The sequence below is a fragment of the Artemia franciscana genome, unplaced genomic scaffold (assembly GCF_032884065.1).
Source record: "Artemia franciscana unplaced genomic scaffold, ASM3288406v1 PGA_scaffold_32, whole genome shotgun sequence".
In the NCBI taxonomy this organism is placed as follows: domain Eukaryota; kingdom Metazoa; phylum Arthropoda; class Branchiopoda; order Anostraca; family Artemiidae; genus Artemia; species Artemia franciscana.
Window position 1 is genome coordinate 1,252,808 of NW_027062665.1, and position 22,702 is coordinate 1,275,509.

Here is a 22,702-nt window from a genome sequence, read left to right on the forward strand (position 1 = left end):
ATTGTAATTAAACTGGGATACAACCATAGTAAGAATACAAAAATGAGAAGAACCCAAGATGAAAAGGGTATTGACATCAGTAAAAGCAATAGGCTTACAGACAGAATCTCAAGTTGGGAGGGGGGTTGATTTGGCAAAGGACTTAAGTGAATATTAAGGCAACTTTGAAATTGAGCACATTAAGGCAATTTTGGATTCATGTGGAATGTCTGGTGAAAGGAATAGAGGATAAGGTAGGGTTAGGCAAGTGAGTGAGGTGTCCAAACAGATGCATTCTATATTAGTCGATCAGGAGATACAGAGGTGATCAGAATGTCTGATTCTCCTGGTTTGTATTCTAGAGTAAAAGAGGTATTTGGAGAAGAGGTATATTTTTGCTGTGCTATCTAGGGAGGATATTAAGTGGGTAATATTTTTTATAGAGGTAACTTTATGCCACTTGGGTGAAGAAGAATATATTTGGTAGAGTTAGAAGTAAGAGTGGCCTTTACAGTTGCCCAATGTGGGAAAAGATGGTATTGCCTTTTTGGGGGAAGTGTGAAGGGTCACGGGCCTTGAGAAAGAACATTTTTTGAGTGGATAAGGGGGATGAGCCTTGGGTGGAAAAACTGATAGGAAATGGGTGTTTTAATAGTATTAGTAATCTGGCGCGGCTTATTCGTGTAGGTATAACTGATCGTAAGAGCGTTATGTGATGGCTTCCTTTTTTTGCTTGTACTAGTGGTTTTCAATGGTTTTCTATGCTTTAATCGTTTTGATCAAAAATTTAAATTGGATCCTTTGATTGTATTTGTGGGTTGTCAATTGTATTTATTTCTATTTTTTTGGCGATGGCTCTGTAGTCTATTGTGTCGAATATACTTTACCATACTACTATATACTATTGCAGCAGATAAGCAAGTGCCAAATTTTAACTGAAAAGTTAACACCCTTAACTTATGTTAACCTTAAACTCAAAATCTTTCATACATGTTTAGGAGAGGACTTTTTTTTTGGCTTTGGACCGCTGCATATCCGTGTAATAGGAGGACAAATGACAAAAAAATAACAAAATGAGTTATGACATTTTCTGTGTCAAATTTTTATACTAAATCGATTCGAGAATCTCCCCCCCCCCTCAGTCTATATGTGTCAGATTTTGTGTTTACATAAAAAAGAAACCAACTATGAATATTTTAAAAGAATTTTCTGAGTTGAACCGAACCGAAACATGATTCAAATATGTCATGAAAAAGTGCAAGGAAAAAAGAAAGCTACTGCTAATAATAAAAAAAAAAAAAAAAAAAAAGATGTAAATGTCCCTTACGTCTGTACAAGTTTTTTTCTTCATTTTGTCAAGATATTTCTCCATAGCTTTCAAAAATCTTCGGTAGTACTTCAAAAGACGGTCTTCATAAGTGTATAGCTTACGGGTATCCTTTTTTACTGAAAAGAAAAAAGTAAAAATGAAATGCCTCTCGTAGAGGCTCAATAAACCAGGCACTGCTAAGAAGGACAAAGGGGTAAGCATAACAATTCAACTTACCACGGAGCTTCCGAATTTTTGATTGTTTTCATTATTTGATTGCATGAATACCCCGTCCTACTGTTCCCGATAATCAAAAGTAAAAAGCAACCCTGGTTCACAGTAAGCGAAACTCTAAAAAATATTGCAATTGGCTTTTAAAGTATCTACCCAAGAGAATGGGAGACTTATGACTATAATCTTCAACCATTTAGCATGGGAAAACAGGAATTAAGAAAAAGTAACGCCAGAATTAAGAAATAGAAGCGCCACACAGAGTGTAACGTATGACGACTTAATTAAAATAGGTAAAAATGAAAATGGATAATTGCTATAATTAATTTTTAATTTTACAGGATTACAGCTTAAGGTTCTCTGTAAGTGATAACTAATGATAATTTTTATTTTTAAGAATTATTTTAAGCCAAAGCTCAGTCTGCAGAAGTAATGACTAGGCTAGCTTGAAAAAATCTTGACGGATTGAGTAGGCTAGTTGACTTTAAGCTGGCAGGCCTACTGGTAATTGAATTCTACGTTCCTTTTCCTCCCCTACATTCAAAATGTCGGGAAGGACAATTTTTTTTACCACTATTTCAGCACGTATTTGACCAAAACCATAAGTCTAAAAAATATGAAAATATAAGCTGGTAGGCTAATTGGTAATAGAATTCCGCTTTCCTTGCTCCCCCTCCCCTTACATTTAAAACGCCTGAAAGGAAAAATCGTTTTTAGCACTATTTCAGCACGTATTTGGTTTTGGTTTAAAAAAGTAGGCATTAAAAAAAGAGTAAAATAAAATTATCCAAATGTTTACTTATTCCTATTCTTGCTCGGTGGTCAGTTCGAAACTGACCAAAACTATAAGTCTGAAAAATATGAAAACACCTGTATTAATATTACAGTGGAAAACACTCTAATTTTCAGCACCGAGTGAAACAACAAGAGATTGAAATAAATATGGGCAATGAAATTCTTTGTGTATAAATACGGTTTAAACCAAAAAGGATTTCAGCAAAAAAAAAAAAAAAAAAAAAAGAAAAAAAGAATTTATGCTTTGAGAAGTCTAAACATTTCAAAGTGAAGTCAAAAATTGGCCCACTTCATTATAAGACACTCAACAGCTCGACAAACACAATGTTGCTTTCTCTATCGGAAAGCAACGAAATAATTAATTTTAGCATAAGAGTGCAAAGACTTAATTCTTAGCAAGCAAATTTTAACAGAATTTTTAAATTTAGTATCACTTCCAGGTGAAAATGAAGAAGACACAAACGAAAACAGCCCCACTCTCCTACGATGTACTAGAACTAGAACTTTCGATATCCAACTGAAGGAACTCCCTCTAAAGTTTATATGATGACCCACTCCATAAAAATCTTATATGTTAACAATTATGTTAATATGTCAACAATTATGTTAACAATTAGTGACTTGCATAATTATTTAGCCTTCGGAATATTTTGAGCATAAATGCTCTCTTAAAATTTGATCGGATACATTTGGGAAAAACAGGGTGTGAGTGGGCTGATCGCACTCCGATTACTCTTCGTTTCAAGTTTTAATGTCGCTCCTTACTTGCAGTTGAAAAAACTTGTTATTTTATTTAATTTGCATACAGACGAAAGATCCGAGTTGTTTCAGTCTTTCCTCTTTTCTGTCTACTGGTCGTAGCCTCGTTTGTTGTCTCTTCATTGGGTTTTACCTCTCTTTGTTTATATATATATATATATATATATATATATATATATATATATATATATATATATATATATATATATATATATATCATGAAAAGAGAAATCACCAATGCTACAGCACAAAAAAAAAAAAAAAAAAAAAAAAAAAAAAAAAAAAAAAAAAAAGAGACAGAAGGAGAAAAGGAAGACTGTTTTCCTAAGTTAGTGATTAATATAGACCAGCACTTGAATGAGGCCTCAACCCTACTCATCAATACAATCACATAGGTCAAACAGCATAGCCATACACAATCAACCATAAGGAATAATCCATGGACAGGCCGTCATGTCGTCAATAAGTACAAGTCGTCATTTACCAAACAATAGAAAAAATAATATAGACAAATAATTCAGAGGCAACACCCAACATAAGGGCTCATCAGGAGAATACACTGGCCTATATAGGGTTTCGCCACTCTAAATTCTCTACCCAGCACAGTGTTGTGGCTACCACAGAATATCCATGGCATCCCCGCGTCAGGTATCACCCCCAAAATACATGCCTATGAAAAAAAAAAACAGCAAATGTAAAACAACCAAGTAAAACCAAAACAAGCTTATCCTGTTAATATACCCCTCCCTTTAGCAACAATAGGTAAACTAAATATTATAAATAATATTTATACTATTATATATATATATACTACTTTTATTATTAATAACACACTGCCGCACCAAGCCGCCTGAGACCAACAACAAAGACCAAAAACAGGGTGTGAGTGGGGTGATCGCACTCCAAAAATGGCACTAGTGAGTCAACGCAATAGGTTCGATTTAACTTTTTTGGATGTACCACACAGTCGTAAAGAGCTAAGAGGGGGCCCATCTGATTAGAATAAAGATAGTGTCCTTTTGACGCGTAGGAAGCGAAGGGAAAAACGAGCCCCTTTTATTCCACCCTGCTCCAGAAAAAAAAATCAGAATAGCCAATTAACTTAGCAATATTGAATATATTTATTTTGCCCCTCCCCCTTCCAGGATAAATTATTCTGCAAACTCGTATTCAATGATTAAACACGACTCACATTATGCTGAACGATTAAAACTATAATGTGTCGCAAAGGCGGTTAATTCAATTTGACTCAACTCAAACATTTTATTAACCTTCAAAATTGAAGAGTATAAAGAAAATACAACAAACCGGCAATATAAAATATAAAACAACAAACAAAAATAAATTTTGGCCAATATATATAAACCTAAATTATACTAATAATAGTTAACTACATTTCTTTAGTAACATAATGGATTTTAACATGAAAATCCAACAACAATTACCTTAGTAGCATTTTAACCTAAAAAAACCTCTAAATTTGGGAAATGTTAGAAATTATAAGAATTATACCTTTTCTTTGGTTCATTTTTTTGTTTATTTTTTAGTTTTTGTAATAGGGATTTCATTATTCCTTCATCCAATTAAATGAAAAAACAAATTTTTTTAAATGAAAGTAAGGAGCAACATTAAAACTTAAAACGAACAAAAATTACTTCGTATATGAAAGGGGCTTTTCCTTCTCAACGCCCGGCTCTTTACGCTAAAGATGAACTCTTTCTCTTAACTCTACTTTTTAAAACAGTAAGAAACTTTTTTTTTATTTAATTTCTGGACGTTTTTGAGTTAATGCATGTTTTGATCTTGGCTCTCCGCGCACAAATAATTAAAACGAAATTTGCATATTAATTAATTGCAATTAATCGGAAGATTTTGAGAAAAAAGGAGCGAGGGAGGAGGCCTAGTTGCCCTCCAATTTTTTGATTACTTAAAAAGGCAACTAGAACTTTTAGTTTTTCACGAACGTTTTCATTGGTAAAAAATATACGTAACTTACGAATTAACTTACGTAACGAACTTCTATATTCGTATGTTTTATTGCATATATGAGGGGGTTCACCCCTCGTCGATACCTCGTTCTTTACATTAAAGCTTAAATTTTGTCCCAATTCCTTAAGAATGACCTCTTAATCACAAAGGCCGTAGAATAAATAGTTGAAATTACTAAAAATACTTTAGCGAAAAGAGTGATGTATTACGAGGAGGTAAACCCCTCAAATGGGTAATAATTTTGTTTGTTTTAAGTTTTAATGCTGCTCCTTGCTTTCAGCAGAAAAAACTTTTCATATTGATTTTTTTCATTATTTTTTCAAATAATATTAGAAAATCCTGCGACCACTTCATTGAAATTCTCTTCCGCCATGAGAAGTTCCTCCATGGAAATATCCTCCCACGTACCCCCCTCCCAACTCTCCCCCTGAACCAAAAAATCCCCCTGAAAACGTCTGTACACTTCCCAGTAACCATTACTATATGTAAACACAGGTAAAAGTTTGTAACTTGCAGCCCCTCCCACGGGAACGCGGGGGAGTAAGTCGTCCCCAAAGACATAGTTATTAGGTTTTTCGACTATGGCGAATAAAATGGCTATCTCAGAATTTTAATCCGGTGACTTCAATTTTTTTGGTCACTTGAAAAGGGCACTAGAACTTTTAATTTCCGCTAGAATGAGCCCACTCGCGACATTCTATGACCACTCAGTCGATACGATCGCCCCTGAAAAAAAAAACAAAAAAAAAAAAAAACAAATAAACACGTATCCGTGACCTGTCTTCTGGTAAAAAATGGGAAATTCCACATTTTTGTAGATAAGAGCTTGAAACTTCTACAATAAGGTTCTCTGATACGCTGAATCTGATGGTGTGATTTTCTTTAAGATTGTATGACTTTTAGGGGGTGTTTCCCTCTATTTTCTAAACTGAGGCAAATTTTCTCAGGCTCATAACTTCTGATGGGTAAGATTGATCTTGATGAAACTTATATATTTAAAATCGGCATTAAAATGCGATTTTTGGAGTTTCGGTTACTATTGAGCCAGGTCGCTCCTTACTACAGTTCGTTACCACCACGAACTGTTTGATTTCTAGTTTGACACATTATTTCGAGGAAGTATAAAACAAGATCTTAAATATTTTTTTAGTCTGATTCGTGTTTTTTTTAGGCTTTGTATAGATTGGGATGGAGGAGTAGCGTACTTAGAGTGTTGGTTTCAGGCGATTTAGTGCTGCGGTGAGTTGTTAGTAGCAGTAGTAGTAGTAGTGATATAAAACAAAATCTTACATTTTTTTCCAGGCTGATTGGTGTGTATGATCTCATACCCTGGAGCTAAATCAATGAACAACGCCACCATCGAGAAAGCTGCCATTTTACGAACGGTTAAACATAATTCTAGATCCGGTTTCTCAAAGTAATCAAGAATATTTGCCATATTTCCAATCTGTAAAAAAAAGTACCCATTCTAAGGATAAACAGAAAATGTATAAGTTGGATATTAAATAGAAAACCAAAGCAATTGCAGAAAGAACAGTCCAAATAAACTAAAAAAAAAAAGAAAAGTGGGAAAATACAGAATGCATGGAAGGCAAGTAGACATCTTTAAATAAGGAAAAAAAAATTAGGATACCTTGAAAATGTTGACAAAACCGAAATTATTTTACGTAACAGATAATTTACTATCAATAGCTTAATATTTAAACACAGTCAGACCCTTGAGGAGGGAAGTTTTCATCTTTAAATAAAGTTGACAGTTGGCATCTTTAAATAAGGAAAAAAAAAATTAGGATACCTTGAAAATGTTGACAAAACCGAAATTATTTTACGGTAACAGATAATTTACTATCAATAGCTTAATATTTAAACACAGTCAGACCCTTGAGGAGGGAAGTTTTCATCTTTAAATAAAGTTGACAGTTGGCATATTTAAATAATTAAAAAAAATTAGGATACCTTGAAAATGTTGACAAAACCGAAATTATTTTACGTAACAGATAATTTACTATCAATAGCTTAATATTTAAACACAGTCAGACCCTTGAGGAGGGAAGTTTTCATCTTTAAATAAAGTTGACAGTTGACATCTTTAAATAAGGAAAAAAAAATTAGGATACCTTGAAAATGTTGACAAAACCGAAATTATTTTACGGTAACAGATAATTTACTATCAATAGCTTAATATTTAAACACAGTCAGACCCTTGAGGAGGGAAGTTTTCATCTTTAAATAAAGTTGACAGTTGGCATTTTTAAATAAGGAAAAAAAATTAGGATACCTTGAAAATGTTGACAAAACCGAAATTATTTTACGTAACAGATAATTTACTATCAATAGCTTAATATTTAAACACAGTCAGACCCTTGAGGAGGGAAGTTTTCATCTTTAAATAAAGTTGACAGTTGGCATCTTTAAATAAGGAAAAAAAATTAGGATACCTTGAAAATGTTGACAAAACCGAAATTATTTTACGTAACAGATAATTTACTATCAATAGCTTAATATTTAAACACAGTCAGACCCTTGAGGAGGGAAGTTTTCATCTTTAAATAAAGTTGACAGTTGACATCTTTAAATAAGGAAAAAAAAATTAGGATACCTTGAAAATGTTGACAAAACCGAAATTATTTTACGGTAACAGATAATTTACTATCAATAGCTTAATATTTAAACACAGTCAGACCCTTGAGGAGGGTAGTTTTCATCTTTAAATAAAGTTGACAGTTGGCATCTTTAAATAAGGAAAAAAAATTAGGATACCTTGAAAATGTTGACAAAACCGAAATTATTTTACGTAACAGATAATTTACTATCAATAGCTTAATATTTAAACACAGTCAGACCCTTGAGGAGGGAAGTTTTCATCTTTAAATAAAGTTGACAGTTGACATCTTTAAATAAGGAAAAAAAAATTAGGATACCTTGAAAATGTTGACAAAACCGAAATTATTTTACGTAACAGATAATTTACTATCAATAGCTTAATATTTAAACACAGTCAGACCCTTGAGGAGGGAAGTTTTCATCTTTAAATAAAGTTGACAGTTGGCATCTTTAAATAAGGAAAAAAAATTAGGATACCTTGAAAATGTTGACAAAACCGAAATTATTTTACGTAACAGATAATTTACTATCAATAGCTTAATATTTAAACACAGTCAGACCCTTGAGGAGGGAAGTTTTCATCTTTAAATAAAGTTGACAGTTGACATCTTTAAATAAGGAAAAAAAAATTAGGATACCTTGAAAATGTTGACAAAACCGAAATTATTTTACGTAACAGATAATTTACTATCAATAGCTTAATATTTAAACACAGTTAGACCCTTGAGGAGGGAAGTTTTCATCTTTAAATAAAGTTGACAGTTGGCATCTTTAAATAAGGAAAAAAAAAAATTAGGATACCTTGAAAATGTTGACAAAACCGAAATTATTTTACGGTAACAGATAATTTACTATCAATAGCTTAATATTTAAACACAGTCAGACCCTTGAGGAGGGAAGTTTTCATCTTTAAATAAAGTTGACAGTTGGCATCTTTAAATAAGGAAAAAAAAATTAGGATACCTTGAAAATGTTGACAAAACCGAAATTATTTTACGTAACAGATAATTTACTATCAATAGCTTAATATTTAAACACAGTCAGACCCTTGAGGAGGGAAGTTTTCATCTTTAAATAAAGTTGACAGTTGGCATCTTTAAATAAGGAAAAAAAATTAGGATACCTTGAAAATGTTGACAAAACCGAAATTATTTTACGTAACAGATAATTTACTATCAATAGCTTAATATTTAAACACAGTCAGACCCTTGAGGAGGGAAGTTTTCATCTTTAAATAAAGTTGACAGTTGACATCTTTAAATAAGGAAAAAAAAATTAGGATACCTTGAAAATGTTGACAAAACCGAAATTATTTTACGTAACAGATAATTTACTATCAATAGCTTAATATTTAAACACAGTCAGACCCTTGAGGAGGGAAGTTTTCATCTTTAAATAAAGTTGACAGTTGGCATCTTTAAATAAGGAAAAAAAAATTAGGATACCTTGAAAATGTTGACAAAACCGAAATTATTTTACGGTAACAGATAATTTACTATCAATAGCTTAATATTTAAACACAGTCAGACCCTTGAGGAGGGAAGTTTTCATCTTTAAATAAAGTTGACAGTTGGCATCTTTAAATAAGGAAAAAAAATTAGGATACCTTGAAAATGTTGACAAAACCGAAATTATTTTACGGTAACAGATAATTTACTATCAATAGCTTAATATGTAAACACAGTCAGACCCTTGAGGAGGGAAGTGTTCATAAGATCGAACCTTAGGGGTTTGGGCTAAAAAGTTTTTTTTAGGGCAGAGTTTATCTATTGTTCCAGGAAAGTCAGCACGAGTGGACCTTTTGATTAACCTGGGGGAGGGAAGACATCTCTCACATGGTATATAATTAGTACTCAGACAGAACTCCCTCTCTACATGAAAATATTGTGAAATGCAAAAATATAGACATATCAACAAATTTGCGTCGAAATCTGCCCGCACGGACTATGAATTCTTACTCCCCGTCAAAAAAAGAAAAAGACAAAAGAAGACACAGGTAGGCCTATAACTGTATCCTTCATTGTATTTCAGACCCCCCCCCCACACACACACAATTTGACCTTTGAATGTTCATGCTTGGGAATAAACTACTCTTCAAATATAATAAATGTTGTGGGAAAACCAAAATGTCCCCGAGATATCTTAGCTGTGTGCAGATATGATTAATATTGATATTTATGTGAAAAAAAGTGGATACTGAGGATCTAATATACGTAATAGCACAAGAAACTAAACAACCAAAGACATAAGAAGAAATATAGCAGTAAAAAGCAAAATATTAAATTAAAGTTTTAAAAATCATAATTTGGTAACGCAAGTGACGCGCAAAAATGGTAAAAAAGTTTGAGCGCTAAAGAAAAATAAAGGAAGAAAACAGAGAGAGAGAGATTTTGATGTAATCATTGATAAATAAATTCTTTAAAACGTCGTTTAGGAATAAGCTACGAGAATTTCCATGATTATTTCAAATTTTTCTCAGTCCAAATTTTGATAGTGAGATTATTTTATTTTCTGATAATTTGGCAGCTTCGAAGAGTGTTCTAAAAAGATGAAGTTTAATGATGTTTAATGAGTTTAATGAGTGTTCTTGAAGTTTAATGATGAAGTTGAAGTCATTAAACTTCATGAGATGAAGTTTAATGATGTGTTAGAATAACTTTGCTATGACCTAAACAATTAGTTTAATTTTTTTTTGTTAGAAAATGAAGAACCTAAGAACTTCACTTATTTCCTAGCAAATTCTCTACTTCTTTTTTTCAACACGATCAAAATTGATGTCCAATTTTTGAAGCTAGTGTCTGGCAACAGTGATACCAGATAACTGTTTATATAGTAAAATTTAATTACAAATATACGCAAAAGCATATTTGATTGAAAATAATAGTGGTTCACAACAGGCATTATTTTTACAAGTTTTTATTACAAGTTTTTATTATTTTTTGTCTTATGGTTTATTTCCTACATAGATACTAACTAATAAAGAAAAGCTACTGCAATCCAGAAGGTGAAAAAAAGCAAGGAAATAGAGAAGTGAGTCTAAGAACCCAGTGGCGTTGGAGACGATATATAACTTCATAAAACTTCAACATCGCCCCCTCCCAACACTCTCTAGCCATGAAGGAATGGAAGGAGACAAAAGATATGCCAACAAAAATACATGGACAATAAAGAAAATCCTGTCAACCACTTCAAAAATCCCAAAATCGACAAGCTAGGTAAGAGAGTAGCGCATGGTTTCAAATCATGGTAAAAGGCAAGAACGCGGGACTGGATACAACTAATATCCCTAAATCTTTTATACATTTTAATGAAGATCCTACTGACAGGTATAAGAATTCAAATATCTATTATTACTGATGGATGCAAAGAATGGAGCCGCAAATAAGGTCGGATCAGCAAAGCAGTTCGGGCAACTGCGCATACCCCATTGGTCGAAATGAGAAATTGAGCTAAAAAAACTCAGAATATACTTGGCATGCGTACGCTGCATACTCCTACGCGGCTGCGAGACCTGGCCACTAAAGACAGAGGAAGAACGACAACTAGACGTTTTAGATGGGCAATACCTAAGAGCTATTTGCAACGATATATCTAAGAGCTATTTGCATATCTAAAGAGCTATTATAATATCTAAGAGCTATTTGCAACAAAATAAGAGCTATTTTGCTGCGGTCGCAACAAAATAGCAACCCACGAGCTCATGAAGATGTGCCGATGAAACTTACAATGCCTAGCATAATCAAGAAAAGACGACTGAAGTGGCGTCGCCAAGTAATGGGAACGCCCAGAGGAGACCCTAACACGCCAGTTTATCGCTACAGTGCCTCCCTATTCATGGAAGAAAAAAAAAACAGAGAGCCAGACCAAATCATAACAGAACTTCGTGAAGAAGGGCGCCAAATAACTGGCGCTTTCTGGGAATATGGCAACAAGTAGGAAAAGTCGTGGCTTCAATTCATTCGACCGCAGATGGACAGATCACTTTAACAGAACTTGGTCCAGAAGCTCCCTGGTGCCGAGTTGGGCTGAATCGCCTGTATCTCGTCTTAAGTAAGTAACTAAGTGAGATCTTCTTAAATGCACTTCTATGCGCTGTGGTACATTATAAAAGAATCCGTTTAAGATTATACCTTGGATGCTGAGGTAGAAAGGTTTATCACGGTTGTAGCAACCACCTAAACCTAGTAAAGAGCAAACTCTAGCCCTTTAATAAACAATTAGTAACCCAACTACTAACCCATTAGCAACCGAAAACTTAAAAATGAGTTTAAAGAAAAACTTTAAAGTGAGGAAGAATCACCATTTGAACAGTAACAAGAATTGCAACAGTTATTTCGATTAATCTCAATGGTAAAGAAGGGTAAAAAGAAAGTAGAAATAAAATCAGGTTACATAAATATTCCAGAAACACTGTTTTATTTTCATGAATATTAATACATAGGATTTCTTGGATTGTTGTTCCAAATTATAACCGCATCAAAAATTTGTTTATATGAATTTTTGTTACGTATTTATAGAAATTTCAGAGGAAGGTTCAAACCCCCTATCTACTAATTGCAGAGGAAGTAATGCCGCAAGGTGGGATATTCGTTCCTGAAAAGTCATATAGTCTACGCAAAATGAATAGTTAATATTGAAATTAAGGAGAACATAGCTGAGAATGTAATGGAAAATATAGTAGAGAATATAATGGAAAATGCAGCTGAGTATGTAATGGAAAATACAGCTGAGAATGAAATGGAAAACATAGCCAAGAATGTAATAAAAAATGTAACTGAGAATGTAATCGAAAATGCTGCTGAGAATGTAATTGAAAACATAGTCGAGAATGTAATGGAAAACGTAGCTGAGAATGTAATGGAAAATATAGTTGAGAATATAATGGAAAATGCAGCTGAGAACGTAATGGAAAATACAGCTGAGAATGAAATGGAAAACATAGCCAAGAATGTAATAAAAAATGTAGCTGAGAATGTAATCGAAAATGCTGCTGAGAATGTAATGGAAAACATAGCTGAAAATATGATGGAAAATGTAGCTGAGAATGTAATGGGAAATGTAGCTGAGAATGTTATGGAAAATGTAGCTGAGAATATAATGCAAAATGTAGCTGAGAATGTAATCGAAAATGCTGCTGAGAATGTAATGGAAAATGTAGCAGAGAATGTAATCGAAAATGCTGCTGAGAATGTAATGGAAAATGTAGCTGAGAATGTTATGGAAAATGTAGCTGAGAATGTTATGGAAAATGCAGCTGAGAATGTAATGGAAAATGTAGCTGAGAATGTAATGGAAAATGTAGCTGAGAATGTAATGGAAAATGTAGCTGAGAATGTTATGGAAAATGTAGCTGAGAATGTAATGGAAAATGTAGCTGAGAATGTAATGGAAATTGTAGCTGAGAATGTTATGGAAAATATAGCTGAGAATGTTATGGAAAATGTAGCTAAGAACATTATGGAAAATGTAGCTGAGAATGTTATGGAAAATATAGCTGAGAATGTTATGGAAAATGTAGCTGAGAATGTAATGGAAAATATAGTAGAGAATATAATGGAAAATGCAGCTGAGAATGTAATGGAAAATACAGCTGAGAATGAAATGGAAAACATAGCCAAGAATGTAATAAAAAATGTAACTGAGAATGTAATCGAAAATGCTGCTGAGAATGTAATTGAAAACATAGTCGAGAATGTAATGGAAAACGTAGCTGAGAATGTAATGGAAAATATAGTTGAGAATATAATGGAAAATGCAGCTGATAATGTAATGGAAAATACAGCTGAGAATGAAATGGAAAACATAGCCAAGAATGTAATAAAAAATGTAACTGAGAATGTAATCGAAAATGCTGCTGAGAATATAATTGAAAACATAGTCAAGAATGTAATGGAAAGCGTAGCTGAGAATGTAATGGAAAATATAGTTGAGAATATAATGGAAAATGCAGCTGAGAATGTAATGGAAAATGCTGCTGAGAATGAAATGGAAAACATAGCCAAGAATGTAATCAAAAATGTAGCTGAGAATGTAATCGAAAATGCTGCTGAGAATGTACTGGAAAACATAGCCGAGAATGTAATGGAAAACGTAGCTGAGAATGTAATGGAATATATAGTTGAGAATATAATGGAAAATGCAGCTGAGAACGTAATGGAAAATACAGCTGAGAATGAAATGGAAAACATAGCCAAGAATGTAATAAAAAATGTAGCTGAGAATGTAATCGAAAATGCTGCTGAGAATGTAATGGAAAACATAGCTGAGAATATGATGGAAAATGTAGCTGAGAATGTAATGGGAAATGTAGCTGAGAATGTTATGGAAAATGTAGCTGAGAATATAATGGAAAATGCAGCTGAGAATGTAATGGAAAATACAGCTGAGAATGAAATGGAAAACATAGCCAAGAATGTAATCAAAAATGTAGCTGAGAATGTAATCGAAAATGCTGCTGAGAATGTACTGGAAAACATAGCCGAGAATGTAATGGAAAACGTAGCTGAGAATGTAATGGAATATATAGTTGAGAATATAATGGAAAATGCAGCTGAGAACGTAATGGAAAATACAGCTGAGAATGAAATGGAAAACATAGCCAAGAATGTAATAAAAAATGTAGCTGAGAATATAATCGAAAATGCTGCTGAGAATGTAATGGAAAACATAGCTGAGAATATGATGGAAAATGTAGCTGAGAATGTAATGGGAAATGTAGCTGAGAATGTTATGGAAAATGTAGCTGAGAATATAATGGAAAATGTAGCTGAGAATGTAATCGAAAATGCTGCTGAGAATGTAATGGAAAATGTAGCTGAGAATGTAATCGAAAATGCTGCTGAGAATGTTATGGAAAATGTAGCTAAGAACGTTATGGAAAATGTAGCTGAGAATGTTATGGAAAATATAGCTGAGAATGTTATGGAAAATGTAGCTGAGAACGTTATGGAAAATGTAGCTGAGAATGTTATGGAAAATGTAGCTGAGAATGTTATGGAAAATGTAGCTGAGAATGTAATGGAAAATGTAGCTGAGAATGTAATGGAAATTGTAGCTGAGAATGGTATGGAAAATATAGCTGAGAATGTTATGGAAAATGTAGCTAAGAACGTTATGGAAAATGTAGCTGAGAATGTTATGGAAAATATAGCTGAGAATGTTATGGAAAATGTAGCTGAGAACGTTATGGAAAATGTAGCTGAGAATGTTATGGAAAATGTAGCTGAGAATGTTATGGAAAATGTAGCTGAGAATGTAATGGAAAACCTAGCCGAGAATGTAATGGAAAATATAGCTGAGAATGTAATGGAAAATGTAGCTGAGAATGTAATGGAAAATGTAGCTGAGAATGTTATGGAAAATGTAGCTGAAAATGTAATAGAAAATGTAGCTGAGAAAGTTATGGAAAATGTAGCTGAGAATGTAATGGAAAATGTAGCTGAGAATGTAATCGAAAACGCTGCTGAGAATGTAATGGAAAATGTAGCTGAAAATGTTATGGAAAATGTAGCTGAGAATGTAATCGAAAATGCTGCTGAGAATGTAATGGAAAATGTAGCTGAGAATGTAATAGAAAATGTAGCTGAGAATGTTATGTGAAATGTAGCTGAGCATGTTATGGAAAATGTAGCTGAGAATGTAATGGAAAATGTAGCTGAGAATGTAATGGAAATTGTAGCTGAGAATGTTATGGAAAATATAGCTGAGAATGTTATGGAAAATGTAGCTAAGAACGTTATGGAAAATGTAGCTGAGAATGTTATGGAAAATATAGCTGAGAATGTTATGGAAAATGTAGCTGAGAACGTTATGGAAAATGTAGCTGAGAATGTTATGGAAAATGTAGCTGAGAATGTTATGGAAAATGTAGCTGAGAATGTAATGGAAAACCTAGCCGAGAATGTAATGGAAAACATAGCCGAGAATGTAATGGAAAATGTAGCTGAGAATGTAATGGAAAATGTAGCTGAGAATGTTATGGAAAATGTAGCTGAAAATGTAATAGAAAATGTAGCTGAGAAAGTTATGGAAAATGTAGCTGAGAATGTAATGGAAAATGTAGCTGAGAATGTAATCGAAAACGCTGCTGAGAATGTAATGGAAAATGTAGCTGAAAATGTTATGGAAAATTTAGCTGAGAATGTAATGGAAAATGTAGCTGAGAATGTTATGGAAAATGTAGCTGAGAATGTTATGGAAAATGTAGCTGAGAACGTTGTGGAAAATGTAGCTGAGAATGTAATGGAAAATGTAGCTGAGAATGTTATGGAAAATGTAGCTGAGAATGTAATCGAAAATGCTGCTGAGAATGTAATGGAAAATGTAGCTGAGAATGTAATAGAAAATGTAGCTGAGAATGTTATGTAAAATGTAGCTGAGCATGTTATGGAAAATGTAGCTGAGAATGTTATGGAAAATGTAGCTGAGAATGTAATGGAAAATGTAGCTGAGAATGTAATGGAAAAAGTAGCTGAAAAAGTTTTATTGCGCATAAACCAAAATTACCCAACATATCCTTTTTGGCAGTTAAACGTGACTAGATAAATTAATATTTGTCCAAAAAATAAAAATTTAATAAGATTTTTAACCTTGAAGCCCAATGTTTGGACTACTTCATAAATAACCTTTGGAAAGAGATTGAAAAGTTTCTCACGTGGCCATTTTAAAGCCACAGCAAAAACATCAGCGCTAAAGAATACTCCATGTGAACACCAATTTTGTTTATTTGCTACATTTGTTTCTTTTGAGTGTATATCAATAACCTGTTCATCGATTCATCTGTTTAGCTTCTTATTTTTTCTTTGCAAAAACCAAACAGAAGAAACCATAAGACTTTAGACCGTCAGCGAGACTTGAAAATTTGACACGACGGTATAGATGTTATATATTTTTAAAGCTAAAGTTGGACTTCTTGTTCTAATTTGTCTCTTCAGGAAACAAATCTTCTAGTTAGGAAATAAAATGTTCTAATTAGGAAACAAATGTTTCTTTTAGGAAATAAATGTTCTAATTTGTTTCTTTAGGAGAAACTACTAAAAAAAATGAATGTTGATTTTGAACGAGAAGTATTTAAAAAAAAAAACTTTGACTTTAGCGTAAAGAACAGGGTTGAGGAAGGGGCAGCCTCCTCATATACAGAATAATATTTTTGTTCATTTTAAGTTCTAATGTTGCTCCTTACTTTTGGGTGATAGAACTTTTTTTTTTTTTTTTTTTACTGAATCTCATTACAGAGATTGTATAGAGTCAGTATGTTTCACAAAAAAGCGTAACGATTTTAATGTCTTACAATTCATCAATTTTAAAATTTTTTTTTTCTATCTTGGAAACTATCTTTCCTTTCTTATCAATTTCACAGACTTTTGTAGCGAACAGAAATGGAGAAAAACAATCGGTTATTTTTAAAATTTATTTGAAATGTGTTTTTCTTAAATTTGTTTCATTTTTCAAATTAAATTTATTTCATTCGCCAATTTTTTTCATTTTTCAAATTTATTTCATTTTTTAGAATAAAATAAATAAAATGAAAAAAGTACATCCGTGTACTTTCACACGGATGTATATTCGTACATCCGTTCAAACCAGTGTAACTTAACCTCTTTCATGAGGAAGTGACTTCTAAGGATAATTGTTGGATGAATTTCAGAAATAATTATACAGATAATTTAAATAATAGAGTAACAAATAGAATAAAATAACAAAATAAAGGAAACATTAAATTTTTTTTTAGAGGAGGAGATTTTAGGTTTCTTGGAATTCCTGAGGATGTAGTCAAAAAGTTTTTCGTAAAAGAAGTCATAAACCAGTTTACACTTTCTGTGTTTTTAATACATGTCTTTAAGAATATATATATTGGCAATAGGAGTTTTCGATAATCTTTAGTCATGCATTGAGCACATTTCTTCAATCGTCCATACCTCCAGAACTTGCATAAAAAATTACAAATACTCGAAAATAATTCTAAAAATCTTGACAAAACAGTTCCGTAGTTAAACTAGGTAGTTCTGTTCTTTTTTTTCTTTGTCATGGCTTGATTTCTTTTTTGCTTTTTTTGAGTTTTCAAACAGCGAGTGCTTTTCTCAAATGTTAAGTTTTTCTTTGTTGATTAAGGCCATTCGAGATATGGCCGAAATACTCAAATATTAAGCAGTTTTCACGTTACGACATATTGATTTAAATTCCAGAATTGCGTACCATTAACGACTCAAAAGTATATTTAAACGGTTCAACTCAAATACGATTCGGACCAAGTCTGGGTCAATAGTTATAAGGTAAAATCATTTTTCATTTATGTTGGTTTTCTACCCCCTCCCCTCCGGTTTACATTTCCCTTTCTGCTGTTTTTAGTATCTTTGTTTGATATTCCTTCTATCTTTCCTTTTTTTAGGGGCGGGGGTCCTAACAATCGTTATTTTTTTCATTTGTTTGATTTGATCCACTAGTAGATATTTCTTTTTTTACATTTGATTTTCTTCACTGATGACTATGAGAGATATCCCTAAAAAATCGCTTTATGTGCACCCATTTTGTACGTTACGGTTATGAAAAGATTACGTTACGATTACGAAAAGGCAGTGAGGTGCCCATGCTTATAGAAACCAAGCTTACATTTTCTTCAGGACTTTCAAGGACATTTGAAGACAAGGCTCCAATGGCAACCTTTGCCTCTATTAGCTTCTTTTGACGAAGTGCAAACATTTCAGCTGCTGTTAAAGGAACAATTTCTTCTTCCTTTTCCCTTTCTTCCACCTCTTGTTCTTCTGCAAAAAAAGTAATTAACAAACAATAAACTTTTGCTGGATAGAATTGACTAAACAATTTGTGGGAAAAAAGATTAAATTTTAACGTGACAAATGCATATTCGTACATCTGTACAAACCAGTGTAATTTCACCTCTTCCATGAGGAAGTGACTGCTAATGATAACTGTTGGATAAATTTCACAAATAATTATTACAAATAATTTAAATAATAGAATAATAAATGTAATAAAATAACAAAATAAATAAAAAATAATAATAATTATAATAATCATGTGTGATTTCTTCTAAAAGCTCCAAGTAGCAAGGACAGTGAAAACGAGATCTGATTTTTGAATTCATCAAGTTAAAATATTACACACGCATGTTAATTTTAAAAAATTACGCCGGAACAAGCAACTCAATTTTTACCAAAAAACCTCCATATGGTGTTATATAGTTTCTGGTAGTAACGCATGCCAAATAAAAAAAATAAACATTAAAAATAATAAAAAAAATAAATAAAGATATATCTATGAGCAACAAATATGTTAAAAACATATGGCACAAACAGGTAGCTTTCCTTTGTAGCTCTTTTTGGGATACAACAGATTGTTAATGTTTGAATTTTCACGGAAGACAGGCATTGCCAATTTCGACTAATTAGTTTTGCTAATGTATTTTTACCCCTTAACAAGGTAACACTGACAAAAATATGGCAGTCTTAGAAAAAACTTAGAAAATTGCTGTTTTCAGGTACGAATAGAGTTAAGAGACAAAAAAAGGGTTTAAATCGACTTTCTAGGTACTTTGATGAATAGATAATTTGTATAGTTGAAGTAAATTAGTAGATCTGAAAAAAAAATTAAATATACCAAACTGAAATGCTTTGTTGAGGTAAAGGTATACTTAGGCCAGTGCCAGATTCTAGAGCCAATGTTATAACGTATTCTTGTTGTGGTATCTTTTTGCAAAAAAAATATATATATATATATTCTACCGTTATGCGCAAAAGTAGTTCTTGTGTCATGAGCCCAAAGTTAAATAAAGAATAAACAAAGATAAATACAGCTCATAATTTAATTCTTTATAATCGACTCTATGCTTTTCATTTATAGTGCTGAGTGGTCCTGGTTACATTTTTGTTTCTGTCTTGGAAACTACCTTTCTTTTCTTATCAATTTCACAGACTCTTTGTAGCAAACATAAATGGAGAAAAACAAAAAGCTATTATTTTCTGAATTTATCTGAAATGTGTTTTTTCAAATCTATTTCATTTTTCAAATCAAAATCATTTTTCAAATTTATTTGAAATGGGCTTTTCCAAATTTATTTCATTTTTAAAATTTGTTTCATTTTTCAGATTAAGTTCATTTTTCAAATTAGATTCATTTTTTAAAATTAAATTCATTTTTCAAATTTATTTTTCAAATGTGTTTTGTATTTTTATGCACAATGTTAGGTCAATCCCACGTCCTCTTTCTCAGGGACGACAACACCACAAAAAAACAGAAGTATTTTTGATTCTAGACGTCACCTACACTTGTATTGTTAATTACCAGCCAAACTGGACGCATTTCTCTTCACCATATGCACTGTTAGGGCAATGTAGGTAAATTTATTCATACATTACTTTCAAGCATTTAATTCAGAATTTAAAAACAATGGAAGATAAATACAGTTAACTCTCATGACTACTAAATCATTACAGTTAACTACAATTAACTCTTACATTACAGTTAATATACATTAACTCTTACAGTTAACTTAAACTACATGTTTAAAGTTAACTGTCCTACTATGTCTTCCACACATTTTTCAAAGGAATTACCCCCGTTCCCACGTCTTGTTACAGGCTCAGAAACTAATTCTGAACTTTATATGCTCTTTAAGACGAATTACCTTTTCTCCTATTCCCTTTAAGACCAGCTGGAATCAACCATCAGTCACCTGCCATAAACCATGTTTGAATGTTTTATCTAGACCTTAGCACGTGGTATGTTTTCGCCAGTACGGTTTAGAGTATATATAATAAACCAATGAGACTCAATTGTCATCGGTTATTACGCTAATACCTCACTTTGCGTCGGGGTTACGTTCAAAAAAGTTTGAAACTCTTTACGCTGTCAGGATCATTTAAAAAAAAAAATTCCCAAATAAGTAGTAATGAGGTTGTCACGTGATGCTTTGTTTATGAAAATGTCGGCTGTCAGGAATATGAATAATATACATCCCTATACAATGTCAATTAAACACATCACTTTGGAAAATTATTTTGAGGTTAAATTTTGTTTCTCGGAGAAACAAAATTTTTTCTATTGAAAAGACACTGTCACCTTCTTCATAAGCAAATTTTTATTCCAGTTGCAATTCTTCGTTGCAATTCTTCTCCAATTCTTCGTTGAGCGAAGTTAGCAAGTCATTTATGTCAGCCCTCTGACAGGTTGCTCCAACTCAATGGCAGCTTGCAACAGGATCTGGAACACGCTCACAGAGTTTGTACGAAGCTGCCACTCATTTGGTATGTTCAAAAATTATGTTACAGATTTTCTAGCTAGTAAATAATTTTTTTTTTATTCCGGTTTCCCTTGGAGTTGATGTCTCTGGATTGAGTTGGATATTTAATTTAGTTGGATTGAGTTGTCATTTTTGGGGATTATTAAGGTGAGCGACTCTATTTTGTTTTTGGATTTTGTGTATATTTTTTTGTGCTGGTATTTTTTCTCCCCTGTTCTTTCCCGGCCATGGAGCCTTATGGGGAGATTGTCTAAAAGTAATTTTTTTGTTTATGAATTTTATTGTTAAATAAAGAACTTAGAACTCAGAACTCAGTCTCCTCCATACCTTCAAAATTTAACTCTCTAGCTAAATTAGAAATTTCATGACGAACAGCCGGTGTACCGTCATTTTCTCCAGGGCATATTCGGTGAATATATTCAGGCCATATTTTGAGCCAAGCACCATTCATGCAAGATATTTTCACTTCCTCCCACGAATTAGAAATAATGTCTATGGCTTTCATAGTGTTTAACTTTTTCCAAAACTCTAGCATGATAATTTTATCTTGTCCATCACTTCATTTGTCCATTGTAATTATTACTTAAAAGAGAGAACCCAAGAAAACCAAACAGGTAAAATATCTAATAAAAAGAGACTGAAAAAAAAAAAAAAAATTCAAAACTCAAATCCAAAACAACGCAACCTCGAAAACCTAACGTCACAGTGAAAATTAGTACAAATTGAGCAGCAACGCAACTTAGAAAAAACGCAAAGCGAGGTATGTGTGCATTGACATTTCATACATTTCATTTGTCATTTCATTTGTTGACGAAGATTTGATTTCATGGTGCTTATTGCTACTAATTTCAATGACGATGGAGCTATATATATCATGTAGACATATATGACGTCACAAACATATCGAGTTAAAACATAAAAAATATTAAAACTAATTTTAGTGACTTTTAGAGTCCAAAGATCGTGTTAATAACTTGAGTTTTCCAAAAGTGCTTATTGTATCCTATACAATTTATTTTTCCCAATCACGTTCGATGGCATAATAAACTCCAGAAAGTTCTTATACATATACCAAACAACCTGGGAATAGAAGAAATATCCCCTTTAAGATTAGCCTAAGAGATGACCCCATTTAAAAACTGAAAAATATTAGCCTAAATCTTACTTTCCTCTGATACTGATCCGCTCCCACTAGGAAATATACCTTAACCTCTCACTTCTCGGGGTTGGGCCTGTTTAAACCTACGTTTATGCACACAAGAAATGGTTATTATATTATTGTAATAATAATTTTTTTCAAGTAGAAATAACTTCTAAGCCCAAAAGTTAAGTTGATACTGTAATATCAAAAACTACTTAAAATAGGTGAAGAATGTATCAGGGGGTATAGTTTCCCCAATCGTGGTGACTCTACAAAACCCCAAAATAGATTTGTGACAGAAACTTCACCAACACATTGATCAATTCTTGTAAACGCTAAGTCAAGTTGAAGGAATCTGCTTATGAGGGGCAAGGGAGGGAGATCCCTTGATAGCTGATAGAAAACACTCCATCCTTCTATGAAAAGTTAATAAACCATGAACCAACAATGAATTTTCTTTGCACTTTCAGTCGTCCTTTAGAAAAAGAACTCTAGCCATCCTCATTAAAATTTGCGCCAATATGCATTCAAATTATCAAATTATTCAATATTCATTCAATATTACGTTTTTAAAATTCACATATAGGCCTATATAGTTAGTAACATTTTTTCTTATAGTGTTATTCACAAAATTCTATAA

The 22,702-nt window shown here is 32.5% G+C and overlaps 1 protein-coding gene across 1 annotated transcript in view; it reads right to left on the reverse strand.

The window, feature by feature from the left end:
• LOC136041672 (nucleolar complex protein 3 homolog) overlaps positions 1-22,702 on the reverse strand; it is a gene marked incomplete in the record, with an annotated part of 87,476 nt that overhangs the window by 34,033 nt on the left and 30,741 nt on the right. Inside the window, 3 exon segments of the mRNA XM_065726390.1 lie at positions 1,307-1,425; positions 6,353-6,509; positions 18,275-18,426. Of these exon segments, the coding sequence (XP_065582462.1) occupies positions 1,307-1,425; positions 6,353-6,509; positions 18,275-18,426 (428 nt within the window).